Consider the following 15296-nt stretch of genomic DNA (forward strand, 5'->3'; position numbering starts at 1 on the left):
AAGCAAAAAAGAAAAAAAATAGCAAAAGGCTTTGTGATAAAAAAAATTCACCGCCAGGACCCAGAATGATTTCAAGCCAGTTTTTTTCCACCACAAACCTGCATTGCCACCACCTTCAGTACAGAAAGGTGCCAGTACCAGAAAGGAACTACAAGAAATTTGAAGAGAGATTTTTTTAGGAGGGCACAATAAAACACTGTGTGACTTAAGGAATTAGTACTAATTTATCATTTAGTCCTCTGCAGGGATATTGCTGTCTGAATGAACATCCCTTTGATGATGTTTCACTTTTTTTTCTTGTTTTTTGCTTGCTGTGAGTCTAAACCACCATAATTTTCCTGCACACACAGTTTTTCACACATGGTCTCAAACCTAACTCTTTGTAAAAAAAGTGAATTTCAGTCCATGGCAAGTTAAAGGCCCATCAAGAAGGAGTAAAATACCCTGTGGTAGTGTGGGGATATGGACTAAATGGCTTCTGGATGACTGTCCTGCTTTATATTTCTCATTTTATACAAAAGGCACCTGCACAAACATATACAATATATTATACAATATATTGGCTGTTGTGCTGTCTTGTTCTTTTATATTTAAATCGATATCAAACAAACTTTGCAAGTCTCTTTAAAGAGAGTTTATCTGTAAGTACATGGCAGTATATATTAATGTAGACCCTGACAGGAAGATAAAGCCATGTGATATTCATCTCTCTGATTCTCCAGCTGTGCAAGACTATGGCATCTCCATCTTTCCTTGACAAGCCAATGAGCCGTGCTGGAAATGACCCTAACAAAGGAGCTGACTTAGAATCATGTAAAAAAGCATTTCAGATCATAACAGGGAAGTCATTTTTCTAAATGCACAGACTTACTGCCTTGCCACCTGGCCACAGCAAGGTTTTCAAGGCTCTCCTCATCCTCCCTGGCCTGGGCTGAAAAGATGAACACTCAGCCTCTGCTGCTCAAAGGTCTCATTGTGGTTTTGATGCAAAAGAAGTCATCAGTCTAAAATCACAGGGGGGCTGGCCCAGCAGAAGTGCAGGTTTTGTGACTATCTGGTAGCCTGATTGGATTTTTCATGAGTCAGGGGTGAAAATATTTTTCTTCCACGGAAAAATACATGGGAACAATTAGCCCAGCTTGTAATGCCAACCCCATTATCCTTCCTCATGCCAGCATGTGCTGCCTAAAGAGAGACAGATAGACAGTGGGGATACTACAGGTCCCAACAGGAAAACCCTGATTTCATTTCCCAAGTTATCTGTGGTCTTATTGCATCGGAAATGTCAGCCATGAGTAATTCCAGAAAAGCAATGACTGATGGGGAGCAATAAATAACACTGTAGATCAGCCCAAGCAGCCAGGGGTGGATGAGCTCTGAGCTGGTCGTAGGAGCTGGTGGTGTCAGTGTTCTCCTGAATATATGTCCCAGGTTTTCTACTGACGTGTTGAATCTCTGGCTTCAAGCTAACACTGTTCTTATCCTTATAACAAAACAGCTGCCTTCCCAGGGACCTCTCCTGATGCTTTCTTCTTGGACTGGTTTCAAAGTCCATGCACAGCTGGGAAGACAAATCTCAACTGGGAGGTCAGTCCCCAGCATGGATAAGATGCCATTTATGCCCTAAAAAAAGGCAGCCACGAGGTTTCTTCAGTGGCACAAAGAAAAGGGAAGCCCCATCATTTAGGTGATCTCTTCTCCCCTGCCATGATGTCACCCGAAGGATTTGAGGAACTTAAAGGTATTTAATGGGTTTCTGGTGAACTTACTCTAAAAACTTATAATTTCTTTTTTTTTTTTTTTTCCCCAGCAGTGTAGCTCTTGTTGCTCCTCTTGTTCTGATCATCATTAATGGACAGAAATAATGAAGGTCACAGTCTGTAGCCTATGGCATGTCTTCAGGTGTCATAATGACAGGATAATATTTCCTATCAAAGCCTATAAAACTTCCTACAACATTTTTTTTTTTTTTTGCTGTCCCATTTTGTAGTTTCCTACGTCGTAACACAAATGCCTCCACTGACCTTAGCAATGTTATTTCTGCTGATAAAAAAAATATTGTGTGCCTTCAGGGTTTGGTCCTGGATTAAGATTTTATCTTGCAAAAATTAATTTCCCACTGTGCCTAATAGACCCAACAAATCCACACCAAAAATCCAACCAAACAAAACAAAATCCAAACAAAAGAAAGATTCCTATGATCACAGACCAGTCTTCTTACCTACAGTAAGCCACAGAATGCCAAGTAAAAAAGTTCAGTGTGGGAATAATAGTTTGTATCAGTAGCAGCCAACAGACACCAGGATGGTACAAGGGTCAGTGGCAAATGTTAAAGGATATGGTATTAATTAGGGAAAGAAAGTGTCTAGACAAATCCAATTACTTTCTTGCATAGATGGAATATGCTTATACTTGGGTAAGGCTCAGTAGTGCACAACATCAAAAAAAAACCCCCATATTGTGCAATATCAAGAGAGGACACAATAAGGTTGCCAAACACCAAATCCCATGTCCCCTATTAAAAGCAGATGGGATATTACCTTTTTTTTCACTTTTCCCATGTGCTTTTAATACAGATTCAGGATCTAAGGCTGAAACACTGCTGTCTGCTCCCTTCCAAGTTTTGCTCCTCACATCCTTCTCTGCAGATAAGGGCTGACATCTGGGCTGTGCAAACAGTGGTTGAAAGAAGCTGAAAAAAGCAGGACAGGGACAGAGGAAGGAGGGACTGAAAGGGTTGTTTCTCAATATAGAGAAAAGGAAAAAAATGACCTTTGCAAAGTGAGCCTTAGTACAGAATTTCAATAAAAAATTAGCACGTACGTAACTGAGCAAGAATTAGGTGACCGACAGAGCCTAAAAGGGGGGGTCCCATTGGTAAATAATTACAAATTAAAGGGTTTTCCTGTGTTCTTCTGCCAAAATCAGCATATGTACATATGTTTATATGTTGTCAGATACACATCAAGAAACAAATATAAAGATAAAATGCACAGCAGGGATGGTGGGCTGATAAATGAGGGAAAGAGCAGTCAAAGATGGGTACCTAGATCATTTCGTGTGTTGGATCTAGGAAAATAAACTGAGTGGATTGGATCCTGAAGGAGAGGACTGAAAAGGAATTAGAGAATCCGAAGAACAAAGAGATGAACATGAGCTCTCCTGCTGCTGTGCAAAAATGGGATAATGGGATCATTGAGTTCTGCCAATAGAAAATGGGATTTAATACCACTTTTGGGTATGGCAGAGATGTGAAGGAAAGCTTTTGGCTTTTCAGACATGCACACTTCAAAAAGGATTTAGAAAACAGGCAGAGAAGAAAGAAACACCAGGACTCAAACCTTTCAATTTGTTAAAAAGAAAATAGATAAGTGATTTGATTACTATGGAGGTATCTGGAGAAGGAAGAGTCAATGCCCAGAATTTCACTGATGTAACAGTGAAGGAAAGAACAAGAGACTCTCATGGGAAGCTGAAGAGAGAGGATGAGAAGAAAAAGTATGCAAGTACTTCTGACAGCAAAAACAGGGGTGGCATCCAAGACCTAAGCACACATTCAGGTGGTGCTGGATATGTCCAGCTCTCCTATCTTCAAGCCCAGATGGTTTTCCAGAATTTTAATCAAAAAGTAAGGTCGATGTTGAGGTATCAAAGTGAGCAGCAGTGGAATGTGTCATGCAGGGGAGTGAAGTATAAGATTAAACATTCATTTCTTGCCTTATATTTTAAAAGTATAGAAATCAAAGTTTAGACCTGCAAGTTAATTAAGGCAACAATCTGTCTTCCATAACATAACTCAGGTGCTAAGTCATTTTATAAGCATTTAATGGTTAAAAATTTAAATGTCATTGTGATCTGAATTTCTCTAGAAAAATTGACTTTATCCAATATTTCACAATTTCAAGACAAACTTCCAGGAACTTTGCTCATGGTTTGAAGCATCAGAGACATCTTGGCACTGCAGAGATTCATGAGCACTACCAGAATAACTCAGTAATTCACACTCAGGTGTCCAGTTAATTGGTACCAGTTTTTTCATGGAAGTTTTATAATGTGTTTCAGCATGATTAATCATATTTCAGTCAATTGAGAACTTCCTGTCTCTAATAAGCAGATCAAGTGGTTAAATTGTTTTGTGACACTTAAATCAGTACCTACTGATAATGATACTTACCCGTGGTTGGCTTCTTCTGGAAAGAGTAAGGCAGGCTCAGTCACCATTAAGGTATCAAACTGCAAGCCAAGACCTCTCTGAAGGTCTCCAGCCTGATGAGTGTTGATAATTGTTCTGGCCAAACTCCTTAAGCTCTCACTTGTCAATTCACTTCTTGGATGGCCTGGGGGATCACCAAGTTCAACGATGAGCACCCTTGATGGACCAGCCCCATCAGATGGCTGCAGAGCTTGGGTGCTCACTGATCCTCTCCTCATTTTCTGTAAGCCAGACCTGCTATGAAAGTCACTGCAAAATGCCATGGTAGGGCAGTGGTATTTCTTTTTGTTAGCATTGGCTGAGATAACCTTCAGCATGCTTTCACCTCCCATCCCATGATGGACCACTCTGACTTGGTCATGACCAACCTTCAAGAAATCAGCTAATTGATGTATTAAATTTGCCTCGCTCTCTTCCTCAGCAGCCTCAGTTACAGTGAAAGCCACAAGAAGGGAAAGACCAGCAACTATTTCCACAGGTTCCTTCTCATGCAGAAGAACATAGAGGAGGTTGTCTTCAAAGCTAAAATAATTGGAACCTGCTCTCCCATTCAGTGAGAAAGAAGATGGGGTTGGAGACACATATTTCCCTTGAGTGAAAACACGAAGGCTGAGGGGTTCACTGTAGAATATAGCAAGGGGCAGTCTGGTTGCATTTTGGCCACTGAGGAGGGAGAGTCTGAAAGCCAGAGGTGATAGGTCTGGGAAGCAAATTGTAGTGAGTTTGGTGGATGGCAACACAGCAGAGAAAGCAGAACGATGCTCTGCAGGATAACATGGTGCATAAGAAGTCACATCACTGAAGGTGTCCATAAAGCTCCCAGTCATTGCTACCACTGGAAAAAGCCTCTGGTCAACCACGTTGGGGTCCAGGTTTTCTAGGATGACAAGTGCATGATCTGTCTGTTTGCAGAAATAGCCTTGTACTGAGGGCTTGAAGGTACACTTGCTGTCATCTCTGTAAATTCCTGAAAGGCAATAGAGGGATATAGAGAAAAAACAAAGTTTCAGACATTATCTCAACAGTTTGTGGTATGCCTCCTTATTTTCCCACTCAGTGCTCAAAGTCACTTTTCTTGGTGCTAATATTTTACATAGTTTGAAGAGAAGCCTGGACCCTAAACAGATATCTACCTCAGTGATTGAATGGTTGAAGACTGGTAAGGAATGATATAGAAATACCATACACACTTCCCTGTCCTTTCTCCTTACCAAATTATGACCACTAAGGAAAGACCAGTCTGTGCTGGTTTTAACTGGGAGAGGGCTAATTGTCTTCACAGTAGCTACTATGGGGCTATCTTTTGGATTTGTGCTGAAAACAGTGTTCAGGGCACAGGTGTTTTCATTACTGCTTACACAGACTCAGGGTCCTTTCTGCTTCTCATCCCACTCCACCAGCAAATAGTCTGGTGGTGCTTGAGAAGGTGGAAGGGAACAGACAATCCCAAATGACCAAAGGGATATTTCATGCCATATATCATGCTGTTCAGTATTTAAAGCTGGGGCAAGAAGAAGAATGGGGAGGACATTAAGAGAAAAGGCATTTGTCTTCCCAAGTAACTGTGATGTGTGATGGATCCCTGCCTTCCTGGAGATGGCTGAGGAGCTGATGTTGAATGAATTCCTTGTTTTGCTTTGTTTGTCTGTGCAGCTTTTGCTTTACTGATAAGACTTCCTTTATCTCAACTCATAAGTTTTCTATTTTTACCCCTCTGATTCTCTCACCCATCCCACTAGAGGGAAGTGGGTCAGGAGCTGCATGGTGCTTGGCTTCTTGCTGGGGTTACACCAGGATAACAGCACACTAGATAGACCCTTGGTTAGACCAAGCACTTTCACCCCTATGTTTCCAGGTCTTCTACATAAGCCTGTAGCAGAGTACCAAATGAGAGCATGATTTTAGTTCTTTGGAAAGATAATTTTATTATATTTTATTATAATTTTATTATCCCATCCCACTCAAAAGGATTGTGCATCAAAGAGAAAACCTAGAAAGGACCAGAACGTCATTAATCTGCTTCAGAGATGAACCATCTCACCAAGTTTTAGAGATACAAGAACGTACCAGATCCAGATGCCTACAAATAGTGGAGACCCTTACACATGCTCTAAATGTCTGAGCTCCCAGAGCAGTCAGTGGAGATCTGGAGTTTAAATAATTTGCCCACCAGCAGGCATGGGAAGCCCTGAAGTATCTGAGACATCAGACTGACAGATGTGACACAGAGCCCACAGAAGAATCATGCCCTACTTGGGTGGCATCTGGAGGGCTGGTGAGACACCCCACAGCACCTGAAATGACACTACACATTCATTTTTGGTAACTGAAACACTCCCAGCTCCCCAGTCATCAACACAGACATAGCAGTTTACAAAGCAATGCAGACCTTAAAATACCTCTGTTTGTCAGCTGGAGTTCCCTTTTAATATAGAATCATAAAAAAATAGAATCATGGAATCATAAATATCCTCTGATTCCACTGAGAAATAGGAACCTGTCACTTAAACACAGGTATATAAAGTCACTTGGACTTCTCTGGGTAGCTGCAATATCTGTAGACGTCACACACAGATTTGCAAAAGACACTTTAGGTAGCACTTTAGTTATTCTTTCACTAAATATAACAGGAGTTAAGACACTTCTGTGCATATTGAGTTTGCCACCAAACCCCATCCCAATTGGAGAAAGTCAAGAGAATTTTTCTGTGGAAGAATCTATACAGAAGAGAAGTAACCCACACATTCTTCTGAGTTCTGCTCCATCTGACCAAATACAGGTCTCTGCTTTAAGATTAGAGAAATTGTGCCTCAGGCTGTAATAATGAGATCATCACTGATTATAAAAAGAGAATAAAAGCAAATGAGTTCAGATACAGGCACCAAAACCACAAATACTTCTGCCTGGAGCACCTTAGGAAAAGATGCTTATTTCTGGTTTTCCTTCCTCTCTTCAAAATGAAATGAAAGGAGGAATTTGCTGCTGTAGCCAGCTCTAATCCTCAATCCCTCCCCAGCCTGCTCCATCCCTAGTTTGCTGTGCTCACAAACATGTTGGGCAAAGCCCAGCTAACTCTGTGCTCCTCATTCAGCATCTTTGGGAGGTGCCTGCAGACCAGCAATGCTTGGTGCTCAGGATAAAATAAAGGGACAGCAACAGCCTTGGGAGCTGCAAACTTTTGGATGAATAAAAGGGCATTCCCCTTACCAAGGAAATGTTACAAGTGTGAAATTTTCTTCTAGAAGAAAACACCAGACTACTGGAAAAGACATGAACCTCGAGTACTGTGTCCAGTTCTGGGCCCCTCAGTTTAGGAAGGAGATTGAGGTGCTGGAGCAGGTCCAAAGGAGGCAACTGGGCTGGTGAAGGGACTCGAGCACAGATCCTATGAGGAGAGGCTGAGGGAGCTGGGGGTGTTGAGGCTGGAGAAGAGGAGGCTCAGGGGAGACCTCATCACTCTCTACAACTCCCTGAAAGGAGGTTGGAGCCAAGGGGGGGGGTTGGGCTCTTTTCCCAGGCAACTCTCAGCAAGACAAGAGGGCACAAGAGGTCTCAAGTTGTGCCAGGGGAGGTTTAGGTTGGACATTAGAAAGAATTTCTTTCTGGAGAGGGTGATCAGCCATTGGAATGGGCTGCCCAGGGAAGGGGTGGATTCTCCATCCCTGGAGATATTTCAAAAGAGCCTGGATGTGGCACTCAGTGCCATGGGCTGGGAACCACGGGGGGAGTGGATCAAGGGTTGGACTTGATGATCTCTGAGGTCCCTTCCAACCCAGCCAATTCTATGATTCTATGAAATCAGCCTGCTTATATTTCCAGTCTGCTCGTAATTCCAGCTTTGCCTGGATCCTGTCGACAGCTACCTGTGATTTATTTCAAGGGGATTCCTCGTGGACAGAGAGTGGTCTGTGAGTGCTTCCCAGAATGAGCTCTCACTCTGCACATCACCAAGGCAAGCAATGAAATTACATAAATGTCAAGCTTTGTTCAGGGAGGAGGTCCAAGTCGGGTAGGATGTGTGCAAAAGCCCCTACTATTAGATACCAGCTTACAATTTTTTTTTTATTTTCTTCTTGCCTTTTTTTTTATTTTTTTTTTTTCCTTTATCAGTGTAAGTATTTTTTTCTCTTGCCCTGTTCTGGGTGGTAAAGTGATAAGGAGCAGCAACTCCATCCAGCAGCAGAAGTGGATGCACAGCACTCAGAGACATTGGGATTGGGCATTGGGATTGGGAGGATGCACCCTGGAGCAGGCAGCCAGCTCACAAAAGCTGATGGATCTCATCCTCTACTCTCCTGGAAAACCCCATGTCTCCTACCCACCCCCCAGTAATATTTCTCTTGTCTACCAACAAGATTTACTGATATTTTGTGATTTTCCAGGACTTTCCTTTCTCGCCAAGGGGGTTTGCTTGGTCTCCTGAACACACACCCATGCATGCACACGCATGGCTGCTTGTCCCTTTCCAAATGGCCTTATCTGCCACTCACAATTTCTGCAGCCTGCAATTTCGATCACTTTTAAATGAAACCCATGCTGGCCTTAGTAATCATAATGTCATTTGCAATTTACCACAAAACACGTTTATTCAGTTAGTAGCACATCGGAGCAAGAGAACTCCATATGAACTCGCTGCTGAAGCCCTAATCTGATTATTTCCTCATGAAAATCCAAGCAGGGGTGCTTGTAAGAGGGGTCTGAGAGGAGAAGGGGAAAAAAAGTGAGTCCCGGCCACAGCAGACTCTCATAATCAATGCAAATAGATAAGTGAGGCAGCATGTCAAGGCCAGCAGCTAATCTGCCCTGGGGCTTTCCTCTAAAAAAGGCCAGAGTGGACAGGACTTAATAAATACTGAGTGACCACTGAATATTGAGCTGACATGTGCTATTTAGGTTGGCGGTGAAGAATAACAGTGATAAATTCCAGAAGCACCCCCCTGTGAAGGGGGAAATGTGATTAAACAGGTTATATTTGAGTGGGAGGGGTTTGCACACACAGGTGTGTGTGAAAGAGAAAAATAAAGAGGAGGAAAAATTAAAAAAAAAAAAAAAAAAGAGAAACGTGATAGGTGTGAGTCCACCACAGACCCTATAAATGGGTGGGAAAGATGGAGATGTTCATAGCTGTAGCAATGTGTCCATGGGTGAGGCTGAACCTCACAACAGGAGCTTTGAACACCCTGAGCAGAAGAAGAGGATGTGGTTTTTTGGGTGCTTGCATGGACACCAGTGTGTGTCATGTGTGTGCCCCACTCTGTGCACTAAAAAGAGAGAAATAATAAGTGGAAAGTGTCCATCGTCTCCAGCCACTGCCTCATCCTCAGAGAGCAGATTTTTCTTTCTGCAGATTCCCTATCATAAAGTTAAGTTTGTTATTTAATTATATACATGCACACACACACAAATAAAAATAAATATATATATATATATATATATATGAGATTTTAGAACTCAGGTTGCTTCTAGGGCTCCTGACAAATATTAACTTTGTGTCAATATTTGTCCTTCCTGTCGTGAAATGAGGATTTTCCACCTCATTTCACATTTGAAAAGAAAAATGTGCCGAGGGGGTCCTCTTTGCTTAGGAAAAAAGCCCCCACTGACAACAACATCTCATATCCTTTATTTAGAAAAATGGAGCAGGAGGGAAGGAGGGAAGAGTGTTTTTAAAATAAATGTTTTGACTTAAAGGCACGCAGAGTCCTTTGCAAGTCTCCTGCCTTTTCCCTAGTTCCCCGATACCAAATAAATAAAATAAAATAAAACAAATTCTACATTTAAAATTGAGTGAAATACATCAACATTAATGATTTTCCCCTTCAGGTTAACACCACCATTTCCTTCAATAATTTTTACCCATTTCATGATAGATTTCACAATTCATGGGACAAGGAAAAAAATACAGTAATTTTTTGACAAAAACAAAAGGCAATGTCAGTTTTTTATCAAAATAAAATAAATCTCCCACAATTTTATTTCCATTCAACTGGAATTGTACATCAGTTATTTTGAATTTAACTACAATTATGGTTACTAAAATAAAAAAACAAGTAGGGGAGGGTGGGGGAGGGGAGAGATAAATGGGACACTGTTTAGAAATTGCAATTCATTGGCCTTGGGCTGACCAGCACGTATCTTTGCTGAGGGGGGAATATTCATCAACATTAACTGTTCCCTTTGACCTTCTGACATTTAAATGTGAAATAAATAATAACAATAATAATAAAAAAGCATAGTAACAGGACCTTAGAAATATAGTAAATTATTTTGGGGACCATCATTTTTGCTATGCGAAAGGTTTTCTACATTTCTTGAGTTCAGGTGTTCCCTGCAAATTATTCTGGCCCTGATTTTCCTATCTAATCCCTGGCACAGGGTCCTCATGCCTATGCACTTCTTGGAAAGCAAAGGCTCCTCAGATGCTGATTTGTAAATCTTCAGGTAAGTGTGTGAAAACAAGCCCATCAACTCCAGTAGATACTGGGACAAGGCATCTCCTGGTATTTTTAGAAATCCTACTGCCTGTAAATTCTGGATATCACTCAGCTGACTGTACCAGCCTTCCCCTGGGGGATAAATGATCAAAATATGCAATGCCAAATTAGTTCTCACAAGGTGTGTGTTGGGAACACACGTGTAGGGATGCATGGGGGCAGCTGTGCTTCCTCAGGTATTTGGGGTTGTAAATGTCTGAGAGATGCACACACCTAGATATACAGCAGGGATCATGTAAATAAAAATGCAGTGATTGCTTTAGGCTCCTATTTCTTTCTTTTATAGAAAATTATTTTCAAATGAATCTTGTAGGATCACACTGGGGGGCGTTTGGGTTTATGCTCTTTTGTTTATTTTTCCTCCATAAAATACTTTGAAACTATTTCAGTCACATTGGTGGACTCAAAGATACTATTTTCCTGCAAGTTTTGTAAAAGCAGATGCCAAAGTAGAGGAAAAGAAAAATTATTAGTGCTCCCACTGAAAGGAAAAACTGCAGTGTAAGCTCACCCTGGTTACACACCACTGGACCTGCATTGCCTCTTCCCTTTCACATACACATCCATAGAAAAACAGGTGTAGTACATGAAATATTTGGTCTTACACCAAATCATAGAATAATTTGGGTTGGAAAGGACCTCTAAATGTATCTAGTCAACCCCCCCTGCAATTAGCAGGGACACCCTCACCCAGATCAGGGTGCTCAGAGCCTCGTCAAGTTTCACCTTGAATATCTCCAGGGATGAGGCCTCAAACACCTCCCTGGGCAACCTCTTCCATTTTTCCACTACCCTCATGTTAAGGAATTTTTTCCTAACACCCAATCTAGATCTGCTCTTCTCTAGTTTAAAACCATTGCACCTTGTCCTGTCACTCCAAACCCTTGCACACAGTGCCTCTCCAGCCTTCCTGTAGCCTCTTCAGATGCTAGAAGGTCACTATTAGGTCTCCCCAGAGCTTTCTCTTCTCCAGGCTGAACATCCCCAGCTCCCTCAGCCTGGCTTCCCAGGTGTTCCAGCCCCCTGAGCATTTTTGTGGCCCTTGATGGGACGCAATCCATCAGGTCCATGTCCTTCCTATGTTGAGGGCTCCAAAACTGGATGCAGAACTCCAGGTGAGTTCTTGCCAGAGTAATGTGGCAGAATCACCTCTCTCAATCTGCTGGCCATGCTTCTTTTGATACATCCACTATTTGCATGTGTTGATGGGGCCACATGCATTGATATTTACTCAAGTGAAATCAAGTATTATTTATATCTTTCATAATTTTCTATATTTTTATACTAGCAACAACTCTTCAGAGTTCTCCCATGCCTAAGAGGTAAGTCATGTGTATTTCAGATAATATTTTTTGCCAAGTTATGAGCAAAACATTTACAAAGTTTTCCAGTTCTCAGAAACTATACCAATAAGTCATTCTTGGCCTTAAAACAGAGTCAGACAAAGCAGGTCTTAAGAAGAAAGACCAGAAGCCCAGCTAGGCAGGGGTGATCTCCAGCAGTGATCAAAAAGTCATCTAGAAAGAGCATAGAAACAAGGAATGTGTACAGCAATGATCACCCAAAATGCTCCCTAAGCTGTCATTGATTTACAGATCAGGAACCTCTGGAGTCAGAGACATCAGCTTCGGTATTCAAAATTTTCTGTTTTTTGAAATGTTTGTATTCGAAACAAAATATCAAACCTGGCTGACAAAACTGCATAAAGCTGGGGAAAAGAGTAGCCTAGCCAGGAGAATATACCTTGATCTGTCCCGGAAGGTGAGGAAGTAAATCTGATGTGTCTTTTACTGAGATTGCCCAGCTCAGGCCTGGTGTCACAGGGTGTCATAGTTTAGGAAGGATATCGAGGTCCTGGAGCAGGTCCAAAGGAGGAAACTGGGCTGGTGAAGGGACTGGAGCACAGATCCTATGAGGAGAGGCTGAGGGAGCTGGGGGTGTTGAGGCTGGAGAAGAGGAGGCTCAGGGGAGACCTCATCACTCTCTCCAACTCCCTGAAAGGAGGTTGGAGCCAGGGGGGGGTTGGGCTCTTTTCCCAGGCAACTCTCAGCAAGACAAGAGGGCACAAGAGGTCTCAAGTTGTGCCCGGGGAGGTTTAGGTTGGACATTAGAAAGAATTTCTTTCCAGAGAGGGTGATCAGACATTGGAATGGGCTGCCCAGGGAAGGGGTGGATTCTCCATCCCTGGAGATATTTCAAAAGAGCCTGGATGTGGCACTCAGTGCCATGGGCTGGGAACCACGGGGGGAGTGGATCAAGGGTTGGACTTGATGAGCTCTGAGGTCCCTTCCAACCCAGCCAATCCTATGATTCTATGATTCTTGTGCCACAGAACTCAAATGTCCTGCTGACAGCTGCAGGTTGACCACAGCTGGAAATATCTTGGTTGTCTGTGCCCAAAAGATAGTCTGGAACTGAGCTCCTATAGCACTTCATGCATACAAAATAATGAAATATACAATGTCAAGGCCAGTTCCTTATCCCTGAGGCCAGCTGGCATGGCCCTCAGGTAGTGTTAGAGACACTGCCCTCCAAAAAACAGTGGCTACCTCCAAAGTGCCCTTCTGGAGTAGTTCCTGACTTCTGCTAATTTCTCAGAAGTGCCTAGGAATTGTCTTGGATACTGCTGGGTTGCTTGGGATCAAACTGGACTTGGAGCTACTCTGATGAAGCTCCAGTGCCCATACCCCAGCAGTGCTTGACTCAATAGTCTTTGGGTCCATTCCTACTCTTGACCATCTTGTCCACCATTTTATTAAACTTAATCAGAAAGACACAATTAGGGAGGGATTTTGTCTGTGTTATCATTAATGATTAGGGAACTTTAGTCATTTTAAGCATCTTGACAACACAGTGTTCTCCATAATGATTATTTAGGGAATAAATCCAATATGAGGACACAAGAATCATGACCTCATTTTATGCTGTGTGTGGAGATAGAAAGAATTAAACAGCTCAATTGATCTGCACCTTTTTAGGGAGTCTCCAAAAGTGTGATAAATTAAATACCCTTAAATTGCAACCCTGAATGAAGGAGAATAAGGACTCATTACCTTAATCCCCACTGTAGTTCAATAAAAAGTGTGGAATAGGACTGGGATGAATAGGATAGAGTAGAGCCTTAGAGGACAGTATGGGAGAGATAATCTTGATCTCCATAGCTGTCCTGAAGGCTATCAATATGCATTTTAGGACTGGGAATAATAGCTTGTGGTTCATCACCTAGCAAAGTAGGACCCAGGGCCCTTACTGAAGCTTTTAGGTGCTCTCATGAAGCAAATAGTACAAAAAAAAAGATTCCCACAAACCTCCTGTAGTCATTAACTATCACCCAAACAACACTGAGTGTGAGAGGAATCCTGTTTCCCAGGTAAGATGGTTAAAAGAGCTATTAAAAGAGAAACATCTTTTGGTTGAAATTATTTCACCTTTGAAAAAACTCTCTTCTTGCAGGTATCAATTTGTTTCTTGTGTCACTATCACAGCTTCTCCCTTTGTTTTTGCCCTTAAGATAATCCTGGTTTCCTTGAAGTGTATTTAAAACCCAGACAGCTTTTTTTCTCTCTTCTTGATGAGCAATCATGTTGATGACATTGATGCCCAGGGCTCAACACACAGGTGAGGGGCAGAGAACAACAGAGCCTTTACTGAAGTGGTTCCAATCACTCTGGCCAAGGAATGATGAAGCTACCACCACCACCACCCAAAAGCAGGACAGCAATTTCATCAGATGCCAGACCTAAAAATGAATGTGGCCATGCCATGCACTGCTCTGAGCTGTGAATATAATGAGTTTTGAATGGGAAGTCCCGGACACAATAAATCTGTGCCATATGTGACCATTTCCTGTGTCAGTTCTTTTCTCATAACCAGGGGAGGCTTCACCCTCCCCCCCTCACTTTCCCTTTCATGACCCCACACCAGGGCTCTGAAATCTTTCAGAGCTGCTTATGGGCCCCAGGCCTTTCCACAGCAGTTGCATAAATAAATGAGTTTGACAGCAAACATCATAACAGTCAGTGGTAATGTGTGCTCAACACAAGTGCTTGTGCTACCCACTGGAGAAATCGGGGAGCAAAGAGCTGGGTTTGTTACTGAAAATAAAAGTGTGTTCTCTGACAAGTGGTGAAAGAATTAGTCAAATAAACTTGAACTCTATTAAGACCAACACTGCCAGGTTTTGTTGTGGAGGGAAAAGTTCTCAGCTTCTCTTTCCCTCCTTGGCTGACAGACACTGCAAAGACAAATCATCATTTTCTTCTGTGAAAATAAAGTTAGGGGAGAAAACTAACTGCCTAAAGATGAAAAATTCTGGGGAACTCGATTTTGCTGTTATTATTATCATTTCTTCCCAATGAGAACAGTTCTTTGGTCCTGGGAACTGACTTGCAAAAAGACTGAACAATTTTCCATTACAAGTGGGCCAGAAGAAAAATGCCAAATACCTGCAGAGTTTGGAAGCATTTGGGTTAGAATTAAGCTGAAAAATGGCAGTTATTTTTATAAGACATAGATGACGGAGAGAATCAAACAGAGCTCAGCATGTGCCCTGAAATTGTTTTCCCTTTTTCTGTTCATTAAAAAACAAA

At 42.1% G+C, this 15296-nt stretch overlaps 1 protein-coding gene across 1 annotated transcript in view; it reads right to left on the bottom strand.

Moving 5' to 3' along the window:
• PKHD1 (PKHD1 ciliary IPT domain containing fibrocystin/polyductin) overlaps positions 1-15296 on the bottom strand; it is a 265495-nt gene that overhangs the window by 23566 nt on the left and 226633 nt on the right. The window contains exon 60 of the mRNA XM_071742174.1: positions 4175-5180. Coding sequence (XP_071598275.1) covers positions 4175-5180 — 1006 coding nt within the window. The remainder of the gene's footprint in view (positions 1-4174; positions 5181-15296) is intronic.

This window comes from Heliangelus exortis, chromosome 3 (assembly GCF_036169615.1).
Source record: "Heliangelus exortis chromosome 3, bHelExo1.hap1, whole genome shotgun sequence".
Classification (NCBI taxonomy): domain Eukaryota; kingdom Metazoa; phylum Chordata; class Aves; order Apodiformes; family Trochilidae; genus Heliangelus; species Heliangelus exortis.